General features: G+C 39.6%; 1 protein-coding gene across 2 annotated transcripts; it reads left to right on the forward strand.

Moving 5' to 3' along the window:
• Positions 1-2,724: 2,724 nt before the first annotated feature.
• rfx4 (regulatory factor X, 4) lies at positions 2,725-20,643 on the forward strand (the record flags this gene model as incomplete). Of its 2 annotated transcripts, none has more annotated exons than XM_079223758.1 (18): positions 2,725-2,767; positions 5,156-5,242; positions 5,473-5,533; positions 9,220-9,343; positions 10,597-10,658; positions 11,231-11,444; positions 11,927-12,004; positions 12,146-12,309; positions 13,127-13,227; positions 13,350-13,408; positions 13,517-13,661; positions 14,020-14,114; positions 14,634-14,751; positions 16,520-16,639; positions 17,200-17,367; positions 17,478-17,643; positions 17,726-17,864; positions 20,371-20,643. In XM_079223758.1, 18 exons carry the CDS (start codon positions 2,725-2,727, stop codon positions 20,641-20,643), a joined length of 2,217 nt encoding a protein of 738 aa, XP_079079884.1. The 2 variants fall into 2 exon arrangements, with proteins under 2 accessions (XP_079079884.1, XP_079079885.1); XM_079223759.1 differs by having other exon boundaries at positions 17,203-17,367.
• Between the last annotated feature and the right edge of the window lie 727 nt (positions 20,644-21,370).

Consider the following 21,370-nt stretch of genomic DNA (forward strand, 5'->3'; position numbering starts at 1 on the left):
CTTTTGTTTCTTACAAGACAAAATCATCACCTTTTTATTGCGTTTTAATGCTACAAATTCAGTTAAGTCAATCTTAAAAAAAAAAAACAAGTGTTTGTTTTATTGTTAAATGAGTTTTCTTACCATTCAGGCACCCAATGTTTTGTAGCAAAGAGGTTGTATCTTGTTTTCCAAAGTCGTCTTCCTGTTGGGACGTCAAGATGACGACCCGCCCCCCACACACACACATACACACACACACACACTTCTAATCCAGCCTCAGATCTTTGTTTCATGTTATTTCCTGTCTGCTTCTCTGCTTCTAATGCAAATTGGCAAAAAAAAGTACTACATGAGTCCATTTGTGTAAAACAAAAATGTTTGTACCTCATTTTTGTTTGCGGCCTGCTACTAATGATTATTTTTCATGAGCATTTAATGTATTGATTATTTGCTTGATTAATTTATTAGAATTTAGGTCGCGGCGTTTTGATAGATGGTCGTCTGTTTCACAAAGCATTGGCTGGCCACAACTCCCTAAACCCAAAGATAATTAAAAATAGTTACAAATTGTGGAGGAACAAACGCAACGAAAACAGTAAATCTTCACATTTGAGAAGCTCAAATCTTTAAAAAGACTGGAAGTGATTGTTAAAGTTGTTGCCTAATAGATTAATCAACTAATCATTGCAGCACTTTGTTTATTTTACATCTTGCGATAACATTAGATAACATCATCATGATATGAATCTCCTAAATATCAATGAGCATTAATACTGCTCATATCAAACTACTCAGCTGAAATATTTTCACATTTGCGTCCTGATGAAGTCCATTAGAAACTAATTAGATGCTCATTAAACCATCAGAATAAATGTAGTTAGTTTGTATTTAAAACTTGAGATAATTTTAGTTTCATAGAAGATATCTCTCTCGTGTAGATTTCATGTGATGAGCCGACATGATGTTCAGTGAGGACAAATGGAAATATGCAGAGCGACACAGTCATTCATGTCAATAGGAAGAGAGAGTCTCTGAGTCATATGGTTTCCTCTTTTAAGCTAAAGCCTTAATACCACCAACATGTAGTATGTAGCGTAACCATACCCCCCACTCACACATACACACACAACTCAATTGGGGCCTTTTCACTGAACAAAAGCAGTACACATCCGTTTGTGCGGGCAGAGTCTGTGAGAATGGGAAGAGTGGAAGAGGCTCTTTTGGTGGCTGCACCTGTCCTATTTTATGAGGCTCTAATAAGCAGATAACAGGATGGAAAAAAGGATGTCATCCACTGCAGACTCCACCTTCTCCTTATTTGACTGAAATTAATTAGATCCTCCTTTGAGGTCACAGCTCTGTAGTAGCCCCCATGTAGGCCTTGAAATAGTTTGTCATTAATGGGTTGTTAAAGTGTATTTATTGTTTAATCTGAAGCATGAAGAGTCTTTGCAGACGAGTCAAAATGAATAAAATGTTATTATGATGCTGGGTTTCTTTTTGCTTCTTTAAAAAAAAAAAAAAAATCCAAATTCCTTTTGACCTTTTCATTCATCCGAGCAGCTTCTTTCTTCCACATGAGTCTGAATGGACGCACAGACCTGCTCTAAAGTGTGACCCGTGCACAGCGTCCCACACACACAGCTCCCAGGTATCTGCACGGTATCCGTCGGTGAGTAGTAGCAGTGGTGCCCACGCCTGCACACTGGTGGAGAAAGTCCTCCTTTGCTATCCATGGTGTGGTGAGTAATTCAGCCATAATCCGCCTTTCTCCTCTCCCCTCTTCTTTCCCCTCTCCTCTCCCCCTCTCCCGTGGTTCCATTCATATTCTAATCACAGCTTTCGCTTCTCCAGCTCTCAGGCACTCCATCAGAGCCCTCCCAGCCTCGGGCTTTGCACTTTTACTTCCCCCCCTTTGTGACCGTTCCCTCTTCTCAGAGGCACACCAAAAATAAGGTTGCCACAGCGAAAGAGTGAGCGAAAAACAGGTGAGAAATCCACCAAAACATCCACACTGGTGCAATTTGTTAGCATGTTTGAATGTGTCTGAGCGCACAACATGTCAAATCTCTGACGAAATTACCACAAAGATGCTTTAATGGTGGAGTGAGATGAAAAGTACACCAAATGCAGCAACAAGTGTCCGTGCCATGTGAAATGGGAGTTAAAATGAGAAGCAAAGGCAGGCGCGGCGGTTGTGTAGGGATGTATGTTTATATGGAGCTCTGGGGTGTATAAAAACGTATTAAATGCCATAATGGGAGACGGGGAGGCCACAGTGTTAGGACTGCGTAGATCTAAGCCTCTTTTTTTTTCGTTGGGAGGGAGCTTTTCTTATTCAAAACAGCCCCACAAAAGACTTCCAGTGAGCCTTGCCACATCCCCATCTGACTTGGGGCCATTCATCAGCCTTCCAAGCCTATCAATGACATGTCCCCATCAGGGCTCCTATAAAATCAGCCCCTTTCCCATGAAACATCAGCAAACATTTTGACGGGTCTGGCTTTCCCCCCGCTGGATTTCTGGAGTCTCTACCCCCCTTTCCTCCCTTATTCCCACCTCCCCCCTTCTCCTCCTCCGCCAACACCATCCCTCTCTGGGCAAACCTCAGATCCTCAACATCTCCTGTGACGGGCAGTGGTCACGGAAACACTGAGCGAGACAAGGGGAGAGCCGCCGAGGAGGGGGAAACGTGCACTAAGCCATTTTCTTGGAGGAACCAGTGTCGTTGATGGGAAGAGGATGCATTGCGGGCTGCTGGAGGAGCCTGATATGGATTCCACAGGTCAGTCCTGTTAATCTCTGCTCGCTTTGCTTTGTCTGGATGTGTTGGGAAAACCAGCTTCTGTTCACAAACACTGTGTGAGCTTCTGATTCTGCTGCTGCTCTGGAAGTCCCAAACTTTCTCTTGGGTCATACAGAGGAAGTGTCTGGATGCTCGGCTGTTCATTTTATTTTTGTAACCTTTTGATCACTTATTATAATTTTTTTAATTTATGAAGTCATGCTTATGTGTGTTTTTGGTCGTGCACATTTATGAGGAGTGCTGTTACGTCACATGTGTGTCACTTATTGGCTGATTCAAGAAAAGTTACACATTTCATGATTGGCTCGGTCAAGTAGCTTCGTGCTGTTTTAAGATAAACAAATTGCAACATTCTGGATTCATCTTTAGGAGAGTAGAAATAACAAAGTGCACATCTTGGTGGCCTTTAAAGTATTGTGTATCTGCTCTTGACAACATTTTCTTTTTGATTTTAGTTTAAAATTGGAAAAGTAAAGCTTTTATTTAATTTCAAAACTGAACTTTACTGAGACTTTATCAGTAAAATATTACTATTTTATCTGGTAAACGTAGCATTATTTGTTTTTCCGAAACATAAGTTATTACGGTCTAATCTGATTAAAAGATTGAAATGAACAAATTGTGCAACAGTTCTTTTTATCTTCATTTATTCAAATAAGAGTAAATATGATTAATAGAATTAAATCATTGGTTAAATAATTGTATTTGTGGTATGCAGGTGCAGCAGTGCAGACTAGTTTGGCCCTGCGTGTGTGTAAATAAATGAGTGTTGATCAAATTTAATCCAATTATTTAGATCCCCAACTTATCTGTTCCTGTGGCAAATGAAGCTTGAGATCTGAGCCTCTGTGGAGAATTAGCTTCACCTCAGTGGATTCACTTTTTCATTTCTAGTTTTTTAGTTCGACAAAAGCAAACGCTGTCGGTAAATAATGAGACACGTCAGAAAGCCGTCAGTGACACTGGGATTCTTTTATTCAGAGTTGAAATTTAAATTTACAGACATTCTTTTGAATTATTGTGTAACAAGCATCGTAATTGACATGTAGAGTATTATTACTCAGTTGGTAATATTAAAGGCGATGCTAATCATAGTCACAGCAGTTGAGATCATGAAAGAGCTTCTAATGATAATATTCTCCAGCGTAGAAAATAAAACTCCTTCCTCGTCCATTCGGAGGGCCGTGAGTCTGCAGCCATGATGTGACTCTGAACTCCAGTCGGACGTTTACTATCTACACGGAGGTGTAGATTCCTCATCGCCTGAAGACTTCTAAAACTTTTGATTATCTGTGACCTCCTCTCAATCCCCTCATGGCACCAACAGGTCGTCCTGCCAGCAGTCTGTCCTAGCAACAGCTGCTATGGCTGCTGTTGTTGTCAGTTCCCATACAGGAAAATAAAGATTTACACATTTTAAATAAATATTTAGTTGAGTTTTATTTTGTTAAAATTAACTGATTAAGAAGTTTTACCTGCGTATTGTGTAAACTTCTAAGGTAGTTTTGACTGCTCATTTCTATTTGAGGTTTGATAAAGTTTTTATTCACCAGGTTTATGGGGTAATATTTAACTTTTTATTCCATTGCTCTGCTGAGGACATTTAGTGGTGAGTAAAGAAGATGTAGCTTATTATTAAAACTCAGAAAAACGAACAAGATGAATATCAATAATGTGCAACATCTTTCTTAATTACATTCATCATATACTGAATACCTTTCTTGAAAGAATTACAAGTATTTTAAATGGTTCTCCACTCTACGTATCAGGCTGTTTCTACATGAAAGCTTTGGTGTTTTGCTGCTGCTCGGTCACAGAAAGCACACATGTTGAGCTATTTCTAAGTAGAAATTACAGCAGGACAATGGCCTCTATTCCACCAGAAAGCTTCAGTAATGTGCACAGGCTCTTTTAAGCAAGTGTGTACGCTCGTAGTGTCCTGGGAACAATGCTGGATTCCTGCCGTCCTGGTGAAAACATCTCAAATAGAGCCATGGCTGCATCGCTGCCCACACAATCGATTGTAGTCCGCTCGCCTTGTCACATTAGTGACATTTAAAGTGTCCCGTATAGGCGGTGATTTTCACTGTTTATGTAAATACAGCTTCGGCTGTATTCTGCTGCAGAACAAAACGAGTTCACTTCAAACTGTTTCTGTTTACAATGAACATGAATACAAAGAAATGGACCCAAACTGCTACAAACTTATGTTTTAGCTAAAGGACAATTAAAAGGCCCACGATTACATATTTAAAAATCATATTCTTTCATAATCACTTCTGTCCAAACTAAAATATATTTTTTTCTGAATTGTACTAAAAGGGTTTGTCCAACTCTGTGATCTGTGGTCCATCATGTCTTTTTTAGAGAGTTGGATTGAAAGATGCCTCAACGAGAGTGAGAGCAAGCGATATTCCAGTCACACGTCTCTGGGGAACATGTCCAACGATGAACGTAAGCAGGCGAGCACTGTTACACTAAACCTACTGACCTAACTGTTGTTGAACATCATTTATCAATCTTATAGTCAATGGGTTTAGTTCAATAAATGTAATTTAATGGTGGCAGTTTTTCAAAAAAGGTTTTGCCCATTATTGTGTTGGTTATATCAACTTTCAGTGGTTCCACATTTGGATGTCTCATTAGTTTTCCCCCTAAAATCCAAAATGTGTTGTATGTTACAGATGAAGAAAAAGAAAACAACAGAGCTTCTAAACCACATTCGACACCGGCTACTCTGGAATGGTAAGTTATCTTAAATATATTTGTATATTTTCTTTTTCTTTCGGCTAATCAAATGCCAGTATTGAGAATAAGGTAAAAGCTATTTTGCGAGTGTTCTAAAAAAGTCATAATCATTAGTAAAACCACTCGCCATGTGCAACCTAAAACAACTGAATATCAACTCTACAATTTCATTTATCGGTTCACATTTGACATAAAAATTGCATTTATTTGAATAGTTCTACATGAACACCAGTTTCTTTACACACTGGTTACATTTCTGGTCTTAATACATCGGTAAAGGGAAGATTTACTTTGTGCCATTGAGCCACAAACACAGATGTAAGTGACGACATTAAATGTTTGTCTATTTCTCTTTTGTTTAAACAAATGTTGTATTTTATAGTAACAACATATATGATCATTTAAAAAAAATATTATTCATGTTTATTTCAAATGTATCTGATCATGATAAACTGATCAGATTAGATTGTATGTTTTATTTGTCCTCCCGGGGAAATTAGATTTGGACTCCACACAATAGAGACATCTAACACAGACAGATTTAAAAAGTGGTGCAGCTTCAACATGCAACAGATCTTTCATATCCTCCGCATGTATAAAATTCCAACCCCACACATACCTCCAGTTATAAAGTGCCTGCCTATTGCACAGCCCCATGACCAATGACCCCATTCACTTAATAGCATTCAACATGATCTCAAATGAATATTTATACTGATTTAAGCTGCACTGTGGGGGGCTGAAACCCAGTGTGGGGAACATTAGTTGGGTCAATGTACTATTTTAAAAAGAAGCATTATAGACATAAATGATAATGTAATTGGCCTCTGTAATAATTGCACTGTGCATATGGAGACTTTTTTCTTACCAGGGAAATCTTCAAAATACTTTACTTACATTTAACCCTCGTGTTGTCTTGGGGTCAAAATGACCCATCAACACACATACATATACACTCGTACACGGGTCATTTTGACCCCCAAGATAACACAAGGGTTAAGCACAATGCAACAGCAAAAGTAACCATAATTATGAATTTTGTATTGATTATTTGTTTTTCATTGTTCAACCAGGAATAATACATTCGGTCATAGGACTGTTGGGCCACAATTTGCATTTGATCTTCAGAGAAGTTACTACAATTAGCTTTTTATATTTAAACCAGAGCAGTACAGAACAGCCATTAGTGAACTATCCAGTCTTGAAAATGCAGTTACTTCTAAATAAAGTAGAATGGTTGTTATTTCACTCAAAATGAAATGGCCATAATTATTTTATGAATGTAATTCAGACAACAGCTTTCTGAGTGAAAGGAAATGTCAGTCAGGTCATAGAGATCATCTCCCACGGCTCACTGAAACAATACAGTCAGGCTCGTAAAACAACAGGACCAGGCTCTCACAGTAGCCATATAAATTCTACAAGAATAATGTTCAGTGAGGCATTTCTTTAGGACTGATAAATAAGGTTACAAAGGCTCAGAAAGTCAAATAAGTCAACATTATAAGTGACGCAAGTTGGTACAAGCTAAATCTATGTGATAACAACTGAAGAAATCAACAGAGAATTTGTCAGTGTTTTAAAAATAGAAAATATACATTTATTTTGGTAATGATGCAGGATTCAATATGTAGTTTGACCTTGTGAAGATCAAATGGGACCTCATTGCTCTTTATAATCAATCTGTTGCTCATTTAAACAGAAAGTGTTCTGTTCAGACCATCAGGGAAGTGACCTCGTACAAACTGCACATGATGGTTTCCACTGTTAATTAATTAGTGAAGGAGGAGTTCCAAACATTTGGAAAACAGTCAATACACTAATTTTCCAATATGGCTGCCACATTGTTGTCATCAATAACACCTATGGAGCTATTGGCACTATTTATTTGTCATTGCATTATCTGACATTTGAATTAAAAAATATATAACATTCTAGCATGAGTAGAGTATGTGTGTTAGGGGTTGTATTTATTGATCACAATTTAAAAAAAGCTTTCAATAGTATAAATGGTAAAAATCGAATTACCGTAACGTCAAAATATGCCTCAAAACAGGTGAGATATTACCTCAAACAGGGAATAATATGTTGTCAGGGTTAATGCCACATCAGGAATCACTGGTAATGATGCTGGTGTACCTCAAGGCTCAGATGTAGGTCCATTCTTATTTAGTTATTTGACCTTTTGTTGTTACTTGTCAGTTGTACACAAGATGTATACTTGTATTAGCAAACTATGATAAACGTTCTGATGATTTATTGGCAGCAAAGAGGCTTTAAGCTAAAATACTCAAATACAAACTTAAAGCAATACAGCATTGACATGCTAATGTATTATCAAGGTACAAAGTGCTTTACAGTAAAAACAAAGAATACAAATTTAATCAAATACAAAACATTAAACATGAAGCCAAAAAAATATTAAATACAAAAAAATAAATGTTTTGAACATTCAGTTTTTAATTCAAACAAAGGCAGAACACGATCAACTACACATTACAAGTACCAGGGACAAACAGTTGTGTATCTTCCCCTTTGTAATGAAAAACAATATCATATCTTTGCATGACTTGCACATGCTTAATAAAAACGGGCCCTAGACCCCTGGGGGACCCCGCAAAAGAGAAATGTTTTTCTAAGGTTAAATAGAGGGACCTGTTGGCCACACTGATGCCAACATGGCCTTTCAGACAACTGATGACAGCTAATGCGTTAGCAAACAGTAGCCTACATACACGACCAGCAGAGAACGCAAAATGCAATTTTGAGACACTGACAAATACAGAAAGTTGTCTTTGGATTTTCAGTGAGATCTTCAGTACCAGCAACCCTTTCACATTACTCACAGGGAGTAATTTTATTCAATTTTAAATTCAAATGTATTACTTAATGGCAATTTAAATAGTTCATAATCTAAGTATTTAAATGCCAATCAATTATACAGCAACTTGACATATGATGTGCATCGGAAACCATTTACTGAAGGTTTTTCCACTCATAAATGACTTCAACCTAGTGGACACAGTCATGCAAGACTACACTAAAACCAACGCAACCCTTTATATACAGGAACTGAAAACGGATACAAAGCTAAACAAATCAATGTAAAGCTATAATGAAATACAACCACTTTATGTTGGGAAAATTACACAAAAATCAAGGTATGTAGAGCGCCTGGTAGCCAAATGGTGACATCCATATAACTGCAACAACTCCAACTCCCAAAAACATCAAACATTTTGTGCTGCCTAGAATTTATCATAATTGTTACAGTATGGCTGTTAACAAGATCGCTTTCTATCATAAGGAAAATTATCTTTTGGATTTTTGGTCTATTACACGCGTACACATTCCCCCCAGGAGCAGTTGTTAATGTCTGTGTAATTGTGGTATCTGTGATGTCATGCTTAGTGTCGGGTAAATATTACACATGTAAAGTTGTGTGCTGCAGTACACCTGCTGATTGATTGATAGATACTTTAGCATCAAATAATTGTATTTGATCAATTAGTCTCATTTCACTACATTTATTAATTTAGCTATCATGAATGAATGTAATCTGGCTACCTACACATTTACACCTTACATTACTGCTCATTTTTCACCTTTTAGTTTTTTCCCCAGATACATCACAACCATATTAGCTTTTTTTGTGCACTGATAATTCCCGTTATCATCCGCAGGCTAGAAGAGAACTATGAGATAGCTGAGGGTGTGTGCATTCCCCGAAGTGCCCTCTACATGCATTACCTAGACTTCAGTGAAAAGCAGGACACACAGCCTGTGAACGCAGCCAGCTTCGGAAAGGTAGGATTCAAACATCAGTGGAAATGAAGGTTAAACAGTCTGGCAATTTATTGTTCCCTCCAGAATCCAGTTCATCTCTAAATAATTGTTGAATTGTCTTGAAAACGCATGCAAGCCACAAACTACATCTGTAGTATTTTTAGGTTTTACATTTACGTTCATACATGCAGGGTAAGTTTAAAGTAACCAAAGCCAAATGACTCGACAGAAGAAGATACAACAACAACATGTGGATGAAAGCAATAATTTCATGCACTAAATCATGTATAGTCTGACCATTTCATGCCTGGGTAGTTGTTTTTGTGCTGCAGCTCTGGCTGCTGTTGAAGTAATATCAACTGCAGCTCAGTGTGAAGCGAGCAAAGCTCTGCGGCCGTTCACTGAACACATAATCGAGAGCCAAAGGAGATGTGCTTTCGTCTGTTCCCACAACCCCAAGAAGTTCCTCAGCTTTCCTACCCCCAGCCATCCCCTGTACCCTGGACTCCGGCCCCAACCCCCAACCCGGCCCACCCCCACCCCTCCGCAGCTCCTGTCGGAAGATATTGAAAAAGAGAAGGGGCCTGGATTAATGTGTAATTAAAGGAAATTTGGAAGGGTGAGATGTTGCGGAATGTTAGATCAGTGGCTGGAGCAGTGTGGGGTGTCCTTTAGGAAGGCTTCATTGATTCAGGACAAAAAAACGAGAGAGGGCCCGGACTGCCTCCCTGTCTGCTCATTTATCAAGCGGGGCCTGACAGAAACTTCACAGCTTGGCCTCTTTTTTCATCCCACACAATGGAGAGCTACACTGTTTGCTAAAGTTTCTGCACCAGGAGTTGGACCAAGGAGCCAATCTCTTTGGACAAAAAGAGAGGAAAGGAAGAAGGAGGGAGTGGAGAGGAGAAAGAGAGTGAGGATGGAGAGAGGATGGGTGGGTGGATAGATGAGGGGAGACTGTTGATATAGGACAAAAAAAAGTAATACCCCTGGATGTCATAAATGGATGGTTTTCAAAGCTTTTTTTTTTACTCCTCACAGACCTCCCTGTGAAAACGGCTATGAGACTTTCGTGTTGTTCTATTTTCCCCCTGAACAATACACACAAGTTAATATTTTATAGAGATCTTATTTGGTCCCTTGTGTCACCTGTTTACATTTCCTTTTTTTTCTCTTTACTCAAATTAATTACTATGAAATGCTTTTATTTATTTGAAATAACACCCCAAAAGTTTCAGACTACTGACTAATGTTTTCTCTCCTACACTGAACAGATCATAAGGCAACAATTTCCAGCATTAACTACCAGAAGACTTGGGACGAGAGGGCAGTCGAAGTAAGTTGGTTTGGTTTATTCTTTCGTAAACTACCTAAATGTTGCACACACATTCACAAAACCCTCTACTCCCAAAACAAACCAAACGAAAGAGAAATTCAGGCAAACATGGAGCATGGCCATGCAGGAAAAGAGTACACTAAATGAAGCAACGTATAAACGGCATATAACACAAATGAGATTGAAGCATAAAACGCTAAAAGTTAAAATAACTTAATTTCATTGTGGTCCTGAGTTTCTGAGACTCTTGAGTTTTTATCAAAAAAGTCAAAAGAATCAATTTCTTTACTTATTTTTAAGGAAATCTGCACTTTCTTAACCTGATGCAAAACATTCATCACATTCGATAGTAGTCTGATGGTAGTAAAGAACTGACTGCATATACCTTTCAAACTATATAAACAAAACACAAAATCAGAGAAAAACATGTTATGATCTGATTGAACTAACTTTTTAAGCGATGTCTTTATAAAATGTGTTTTTTTTTCATTCACAGTTTTCTATAGCTCTAGTTTCATGTATTTGTACTTAAAAGACGTTATTCACCCATTCGCCCCCTTTGCTCTCCTCAGGTACCACTACTACGGCATAGCCGTGAAGGAGACCTCTCAGTATTATGATGTGATGTACTCCAAAAAGGGAGCGGCGTGGGTGAACGAGACGGGGAAGAAAGAGGTCACGAAACAGACAGTGGCGTATTCACCGCGCTCCAAACTGGGAACGCTCCTGCCAGAGTTTCCAAATGTCAAAGACCTAAATTTGCCTGCCAGCCTGTCAGAAGAGAGGGTAAACAGGAGTTTTAAAAGTCCATCCTTACAGCCACCACCCCTCCCCCCTCCCACATCTCCCTGCCATCTCACCATCTCTGCGCCCCCTCTGGCTCCAGCCTTTTATCTGCCTGGGACCTTCACTGGGTTTGCATTTAGAGAAGGACCTTGAGGATTTATATGCTGGCTCTTCACTAACTCTTAATCTTTTGGGGGAGATAATAAGATCTAGCAATGGACAAAGGACAGGCACTAGCTGTCTGGCTTTTAAAGAGGGGCCATGATTTTAAATGGTTTGTGTTTTGCTGATCTCTAAAGCTTGTTTTATATTACTCCGCTCTTGCCTAGACCTGTAACATGAATTTATTGGTTCACATGCTTTGTACAAGATTTATTCTCTTGTTTTTGTGCCACTTAGTTTTTTTTAACTTTCCCCAAAAGAGAAAAAAAAAACAGTTACGTTGGGATGCAATTACGTTAATACTCTGTTGTTGCCCACAGGTGTCAACCTTCATCATGATGTACAGAACGCACTGTCAGAGGATACTGGACACTGTTATCCGAGCCAACTTTGATGAGGCAAGTTTCTTTTGTTTTAGACTTTTTTTAACAAAAAGTTTGATTGCATCAAACCAGTTACTATAGCTTTTAAAATGTTAAACAAATTACTTTTTAATGTCCTGTAACATTAAATGGTATGTTTGTGTGTGGCACTTTCAGGTCCAAAGCTTCTTGTTGCACTTCTGGCAGGGCATGCCCCCCCACATGCTGCCTGTCCTCGGCTCCTCCACCGTGGTGAACATAGTCGGGGTTTGCGACTCCATCCTCTACAAGGCCATCTCTGGGGTGCTGATGCCCACCGTCCTGCAAGCACTGCCTGACAGGTGAGCACCTGTTTGAATTTATACCATTTTCTTCTCTGTTGTTACTGAAATGACATGGGATGGCATGTTTTGTTTATTGCATTGACATTACAACAGATGTTTATTTTTGCAGTGTGAATTCAAGCTGCTACATTAACACTGTCATAGTTATCATTTAGTTCAGTGAATAAAGCTGTTAGGCTACGTTGTAAGTTATTGTGTTATGAATAACAATTAATAATTCCATATTAACAGCATAATTTAGTATTATTGTGTAGAACTATTTTTTGCAGTTCCACTGCAGGTTTTGCCTAAATATCTGCACATCAGTGAGGTTCACTTTAATAAATGAATAGGTTAAGGTATTTGCTGTGTTCTGGATGTTTAAGCACAATTTAAAATGTAGCTTTTATTTATTGTAATTTAACTGTAAGACTGATATGATAGGTCAATTTTTCAGTTAGTCAGATGACAAAATTGACTAATCGTCCTATAGTTTATTGGGCAAAAACACCATAAATGATCTGGTTCCAGCTTCCCAAACACACCATTTTGTTATTTTCTGTCACATACGAAATTATAAATATCTTGTTTGTGTAAAAGTTCATTTTTGTCTATTTTAATCCACTCACTTTTCCACCACATCTCAGATTGAAGTTGCTTCATCAATAAAGCTCAGTTGCTCAGTAATTTAAGACCTCACCTTAGTTTCTGTGAACTTGACATTTTTTATAAATTTTATAGACTAAAAGATTAATTTGTGTAATATGATATGAATGGTAATAATACATGGTGTCCAATGTACTAATTATGCTCCTGTTTTCTCTCATCCACATAGTTTGACTCAGGTTATTCGAAAATTTGCCAAACAGCTTGATGAGTGGCTCAAAATAGCACTTCATGATCTTCCTGAAAACCTGAGGAATATCAAATTTGAATGTAAGTATAAAATCCACATCTCATCATTAATAGTTTACATCTTGAGAATGCTATTTTTAATCAAAGTTTAAATGATGACACTCACAGGACTAACCATATTCATTCTCCTTTTTTGTTTCCAGTATCCAGAAGATTTTCTCAGATTCTAAAGCGGCAAACATCATTAAACCATCTATGTCAGGTGCCTATCGTGGACTGAATGTTTTTTTAATAAAATCCATATGAACAAACACAGCTGATAAGGGATATGGGTATGCTCTTGTAATATTGTCAATTTATCTGTCCCCAGGCATCACGGACTGTGATAAACAGTGCCGACATCACCTTTCAAATGCTGGAGGACTGGAGGAATGTGGACTTGAACAGCATCACCAAGCAGACACTTTACACCATGGAGGACTCACAAGAGGAGCACAGGCAGCTTATTATCAACTGTAAGTCCTTTCTTTTAAACTGCTTCCACTCAAACACACCCAGCCAGAGGGAGAATTACACTTTACTGCCACGCAAACGGCCCAACGAGGGACAATCATTCCCACGACCAGCAGAGTCAAAGCATTAATGATGGAGACCAAGAGGTTAAACAAGTTCACACTCCTCTGAAACACCCTGCGGTGTATCTTCAATTCACTCCAATCTCACTCTTCTGAATCAGTCCTGACAGGATCAGAGGTCACTGATACATTGCAGTTGTCACATAAAGACGCCATTTGCATTCATATTTTTCTGTCTCTTTGTTTTCAAGTGACAATATAAGTACAATATAACCTGACATTGTCCCTCCTGCCGCAGTGTATCAGGAGTTTGACCGTCTATTGGAGGAGCAGTCTCCAATCGAGGCGTACATCGAGTGGCTGGACTTGATGGTGGATCGCTGTGTCGTCAAGGTCAGACAGCATTTACTTTTTTCCACTCATTTCGGAAAAATAGGTCTTTAAAACTGACTCAGCATTTTTGCAAAATATTTCAATATGTCGCCGATACAGTTTCTGTATTTTCTATGTTTGATGCTTAGAGGTGATTTTAACTAAATGTTTCAAGTGTTTGCGCAGCAGAAGTTATTTTTCCCTTATAAATACACCTGCGGCTTAAAGCTCGTCTCTGCGTGTCTTTCTTACAGAGGCACTTACGGTGCAATCCTCTTAGTTAATGATGTCTTCAAGCTTCCCATTTGCGTCCATTATGTGCCAGATATGGGCTTGTAAAATTTGGTCGCCCTGACAACGTCTTGGACTGCCCAGACAATAGTTCAATAGGAGGGCGTGTCTCTAGGGGCAAATTAAATAGTTGACTTGTTGACATGTTTTTCGTTCCTGAGGGTTAAGCCCCAATGTGGACCCAGGGGTTAATTCTACCCCGGAATCCCGACCCTTCCCCCTCTTTTCACATGGAAATGTTCTCTCTAGGTGGCAGGGAAGAGGCCCGGGTGCCTGAAGAAGGTGGCCCAACAGTTCCTGCTGATGTGGTCGTGTTTTGGGACCAGAGTCATCCGGGATATGACCCTCCACAGCGCGCCCAGCTTTGGTGAGCTGCTAATGCTTTGTTATCATCCCTTAATGCAACAGAGAGGTGGAAATACACAACTTCGACAATGATTCATGAGTATAAGGAAAAGTTATTTATTGTAGTTTATTGTGTCATGCACGTACAAGGGTCCACACAGACTGTGAAACATTTGATAAAAACATAACTTCTTACATTGCAAAAAAGTATATATATGGTCCTTTCCTAACTTACAACTCAAGCTTTTTTATTAATATCCATCCAGATGAACTCATCTTCCAAGTGTCGTCCTTAAATAACGATGCAAAAATTAAAAAAACATGAAAATGACTTCATAAGCGAACAACTGCTATAAGACTTTATAATAAGTCACCTCTGGCTAGATCCTTCTTTAATTGAATCAACATCAATAACCCCAGCACCGCTTTTGTCATTTAGTTAGTCACTGTATATACTTCTATTTCACTGTATATACTTTATATACACTTCATATACACTGTATATACTTACATTTTTGCACTTTCTTTATTATTAAATTTTCTTAAATGTAATACGCTCTGCTATTGTATTGTATATATTGAGTATTTCTCATACTTAATATTATATGTCTCCTATGTGACTTTGCTTGCTGCTGCCACAAACAAATTCCCCCATGGGGATGAATACAGTATATATCTATATATATCTATATCTATATATCTATATATATATATATATCTATATATATATATATATATATATATATATATAGATATAGATATATATATCATATCATTTAACCTGCCTGTTTTTGGTAATTCCTGCTTCACATAAGGCAGAATTCCGTTGTTTTCACATGAGGAATAATTTGCGCTAAGCATAATGAATAATACACACATTAAAGAAATCACTCAAATCAAACCAAAATAAAGATTCTGCACTCCCTATTCCAGAGATGTTCATGGAAAATGTCCAGGTTATCGATATTCTAGTGCGCTGCGGTTCAGACAGGTTCACAAAAACATCTGACATTGATGTCCATATCACTGAACTGAAAACTGGTTTGTAAAGTTAATACAGGGTTTAGTGCAACTAAATAACCATTTCTTGATTCCTCTCAAGTATGGATCTCATGTCTAAAATAAAAAGAGCAGAAAAACAAGTAAAATGGCCACTTTATTAGATTGTTGTGCACCCCCCAAGTTTGCAATAAGTGAAGAGTTGTAAAAATGAACGAAAAGAAAATGGCTTCTCTTTCCTCTACTTGTGTCCTTTGGCCCTGTCTGTGAATATCAAAGACACAGCTGGTTGCAGTGTTTTGATAAAGCAGGTCTCTGTGCACAAACAGCTAATTAACAAAAGCCTCCCCTCCCCTCTCTTCATGCGTTTGCCTGTCTTTTCCATTTTATAACCGGTCAGTGTTACAACCCGCTCCCTTGAATAGCCACAAGTGTTTATTGTGCGCACGGCGGCAACAGCGACCCACACAATGACACAATTGTGACACTTCCTCACATGCCACGGTCTCATCTTCCGTGCGACCCCCGGGGTCAGCTGACATATTTCTGGCACTGACTCGGTACACGGAAACAAGCGCACTCACTTCACTTTTTGATAACAGCGGCCCTCCTGTCAGTCTGCAGGATGTGATGTCATCATCCTTTATGTCTCATCCCTAAACCTAAGTAGCCCTTTGGTTTTTTCGACATAACCAAGTCTCACTGTTTATGTTTTTACTCACAATAACTTCCATATCACCTCTGAGTTTTCTTTATCTGAGGAAAACTCATCCTGTCTTATCCGTACGCAGGGTCCTTCCACCTGATCCACCTCATGTTTGATGATTATGTGCTTTACCTGCTGGAGTCCCTGCACTGCCAGGAGAGATCCAACGACCTCATGAGGGCCATGAAGGCAGAGGGCAGCACAGGTAAGACTGCTACCTGGGGGTCTGATCAGTAAATAATGACTGTGCAGTAGAAGATATAATCACTAGAGATTTCCAAGGATTAGGTACTGTTGTTTGTTTTAATCGTTAAAGCATTCAGTTCCAGGTTTCAGTTTCTGGTGGGATAAAGCTGGTGCAGTATTCAGTTGATTAAGAAAATCAGCAGCAGAGTAATCAGTGATGGAAATAATCTTTTGTTACTGTTTTGTTTCATATATTTTTCAAGAAATAATTAACCTCTGTGGGCACGTATACGAATATATTCATTGTACCGCTTGTAACTTCACTTAAAACATTGATCTGTATGTTTAGTGCTCCACCGAGGTTGTACTAGTTTTGTTTATTCATGTGGATACTGATATAAGTCGCGGCTATTTAACCTTTATAAATGCATGATAACAAATCTAATAATGATTAGTTGTCAGATTGTACTTGTATACATTCAGGTCCAACTGACAAGGAGTTCAACGCTTCCAACATAACTGCATATTTTCTTACTGTATGAGATTGTGTAATGGTCTGTCCTCTCTTTACACCTTCAGCAGAGAGAGAGGAGGAATTCACGCAGACAGAAACCACCCCAACCTCCCCGTCTCCAGGAGCCTACTCTCCCGCTCGGTCAGTCCACTCTGTGGGCGTTTCCTCGGCCAGCTCCCCCACAGCAGCTGTGTCCCCGGAGTACACTGGAGCCACCACCACCACCACCACAGGTAAGACATGCCTCACAGACACACAGACATCTTAAATAAGCAGAAGTCTCACTGCACATAGTTTCTTTGAGCCAACACATTCTCTTTGTGTCCATATATGTGTCTACCAGGCGCTGTTCAGTCATATACCTGGTCCCTTACATACACAGTGACAACAGCCGGCGGCTCCACTCCAGAGGCCGGACAGCAGCTGGCCTGTATGAGGAACAGCGCTCCAGTCCCACCACCATCACCGTCCTCCACCCACCGGTTGCCTGTCTACAGAGAGGAGCATGGGTAATTATGATTTTGGTATTAAGATTAATTTTCTTTTTGTTGGAGATTTTCTTTGATGGGGTTTCTACCTCCTCCATTCTAGGTATACTGGTAGCTACAACTATGGTAGCTATGCCAACCAGCATCCTCACTCCATCCAGAGCCAGTATCCCAGTCTGGCCCATGATCCGGCCATCACGGCCCCCCTCCACTACTCGGCCTACCACCGGTCGTCTGCACAGGTCAGTCCCAGTCAAGAACTGAGGTTTAATAGCATTTTTAATTAATGTAATTCGATTAAGAAATGTTCTAATACTACATACTATTTAAACCTAGTATTATTCCAAATTAACATTCAAAAGTCAAGATAATCATTACGCAAAATGAGCCCTTTTTAGAATAGTATGTTTTATTTATTATGCGTGTTAGTATTGTTGATACATAACATATGATTTGTAATTTAAAGTTACAGTTGGTCAAGGTGGACTACGTTTTAACTACTTGACATACTGTTGGGTTGTTTCATCTACAACACAAAGGGTGTGTGTGTGTGTGTGTGTGTGTGTGTGTGTGTGTGTGTGTGTGTGTGTGTGTGTGTGTGTGTCTGTGTGTAAACTGTAACTTAACTGTATGCATCCACAATATAGAGCTGTGTACAACTGTGCTATGTTGGTTATTTACATTGTAAGAAGAAGCATGTGTGCATAAATATGCCCAGAAAGAGGGCATACATATGTAGTACATAGTTAATAGGCATGTGAGATGCTTGAAGCACGTCTTGGTACACTTTGTAAGTAAGTAGAAGTCTGGAAATTTTAATTTGAGAAAACATGATTGTGAGGATGAGACGGAGTCACTGATGTTACAGCTTGTGTCGCGATTGGTGTGAGTTTACTCTTTTGATGGTAATTTCCTGTCAAGGGCCCTCCAGCCGCTGCTGCCTTCATAGTGGGAGGAGATCAGCTGGGCCTCAGCAGTCGCAGTGTTTCTAAAAGTCCCAGAATCACCCTCTCCACACAGCGGAAGCAGACAGTGAAAGGTGGCTCGGCCGGGGCCAAGAGGGGCCCTGCTCTGTTACTCCTCTTTCCAGCTCTCAATAGTCTCTTCATCTGTTCGAGCCAGTAGCCACAGAGCAGGGCAAGGGGGCGTTTATTAAAATATTGTTTTTCAATGGTCTCTTTTCTGCTTGTGAATAAGAGGCCGCTGAGCCGTCTGTTCTGCTCTCTGACCTGCACTGACTGTCTTTTTCCATGCCGTGATCCCTCATAATGGAATCGACTGTTGTGTTTATATTTAGTGAGAAAAGGGAAATAGGGTCCTACTTCCACTTCTTTTTTTTAAGCCTGTCTGAGCTTAAATCGGGCACAATGCCTGCGCTTTGTCCGTGTGAGAGGTTGGGGATGGAGCTGAGACTAACACAAAACATTGTCGGATCCCCATCTGTCCAAAATATTTCTGCCAACAGGCAGATTTAGTCAGAGCGGTTTGTATTCAGTCACCATAGGCAACAAAAATAACACAAGAAAACCACTGATGTCTAATTTTCTTAAGTGACTTAATTTTCAATTTTGACCATTGTGGTTCAACTTGTGAAGCAATTTCCCCTGACAGGAAATTAGCATCGGCAGGGTCAGTTCACACAATACACCGCTACCGGGCTAACGCAGTATCAAATATGATATCAGGAGGGCTATAGCTACCTTTGAAGACACCGAGGTCATGTCCTTTGTACATATTCTGGGAATGTGTTTGGTGCAGCCACCTGGAGTGAGTTCAGATACTACAATTAAAAAGTTACACATGGTGGGTATTTTATATACGCTAATTGAGAACTGTTCTTAACAGTATTTTATAATCAGCATGTTAGGGTTTGATTACTTTTAGCTTAATTAGTCAATACATGATTCTGTTTTTCTCCAACAGTTTATTCCTTGCAGCATTTTCACCTTAACTCAAGGAATAGATTGATAATTTGGGAAATCTACTTTTTTGCCTTTAAAAAAAATATATATATATATATATATATATATATATATATATATATATATATATATATATATATATATATATATATTGATACCACTCTCATATCTGTTCATGGAATATAAGGCTCTAGCCAGCATCTGATTTAGCTTAGCTCAGCATAAAGACTGGAGACTGGAAGAAATGGGGAGCGTGGCTCGGTCCTAAGGTGGCAGAGATGGCTTACCAGTACCTCTAACATCTTGTTTGTTTCATTAGTACAAAACACAAAATGTGATAGTAATTTTTTACAGAGGGTTATGTGCACTGGGACAGAGCCACTATAGCTATTTGTTTTCACATCCAAGAAAGGTGCATAACATTGAACAATAAACAGAGTGCAAGAAATGGGAGCATGAAATATACAATGTGAAAGTGACAAGTGTAATGTGAAAGTGACAAGTGTAATGTGAAAGTGACAAGTGTAATGTGAAAGTGACAAGTGTATTTAAATATGAAGGATGGAGGGATGTGCAGGGGAGTGACCGGTAGAAAATTGTCTGGGGGTGTCAGAGTCAGTCAGTGGGGGACCTGGGCTCTGTTGATGAGCCTGACTGCCGACGGGAAAAAATTGTTTGTGTGGCGTGAGGTCTTGGTCCTGATGGACCGCAAGACCCTTAACCCTTAAGAGTAGTTGGTATTGCTGCATCACCATAACGTCTTTCTTCTTCTTCTTCTTCTTCTTCTTCTTCTTCTTCTTCTTCTTCTTCTTCTTCCCTTTCCCAGTACCAGATCAATGGGCAGATGTCTCGAATGGAGCCTTGCTTGATGGGCAGCACTCCCCGGTTACACCCTGCACCCAATGCCCCCCGGTGGCCAGATGTGTCGCCAGCTAACACCTGTTATACCAGCCCACCTATGCATTCATCCCGCTATGCCACCTCTGGGGACCTATACTCTCCCCTGGGCCCACGAAGGAACTCAGAGTATGAACACTCGCAGCATTTCCCCGGCTTTGCCTACATCAACGGAGAGGCCACCACGGGCTGGGCAAAATAAACAATGCTCTGGACACCCGGGTAAAAGCTCCAGGCCTGCCAAACTGGTGGATGCAAAGTCTCTGAACACTTCCAATCAAGTACATGAAAACGGAGGAGCAGAGAGTGCATGGTAATAGGAATCATGGTATGGACGTACTGACAATTTGAAAAGTCTCTGAATCACTGATGAATGTGATGTAACTTGTGTGGAGGTTTATTAAAATAGATGTTTTTACCCACTGCTGGAGGGGAAAATCATATAGAATGAACTTGCAGCAAAATCATTTTAGGAGTGCAATGCTGCTGCCAAGCTGTGCCTTTGTTTTAAGGAATGTACACCTCTATTTCCCTTGTCAGTCTCACAAGTCAGCACACAGATCAACCCACCAACCCTCAGTTTTGTCAGTGACTGATGGATCAGTGTGCTGTCAGCCTTCACTGACACCAGTACAATCTCAGCGACACCGCTGTCTCCTCTTGTTGCTCAGCATTGTGCAGCATCTTGTCATGAACTCGCTGCAGCAGCTTTGTTTGCTGCAGGATGTGGATGAACTGTACTGCCTTAAAGTTCTTTTGGGACACCAGTTACATACAGTGGCACAAAGCCAAAACACATGTCAGATATAAACTCCTTGATTGGCGTATTAAGGTGTCTCCATCTTGATAGTTTTTTAAATGATTGAATGCAATGACTCAAAAACAACTGTGCGTGTGCATTCTGTTGCAAGATGTTTTGCTGTTTTACT

The sequence above is a fragment of the Taurulus bubalis genome (genome assembly GCF_910589615.1).
Source record: "Taurulus bubalis genome assembly, chromosome: 9".
Lineage (NCBI taxonomy): Eukaryota > Metazoa > Chordata > Actinopteri > Perciformes > Cottidae > Taurulus > Taurulus bubalis.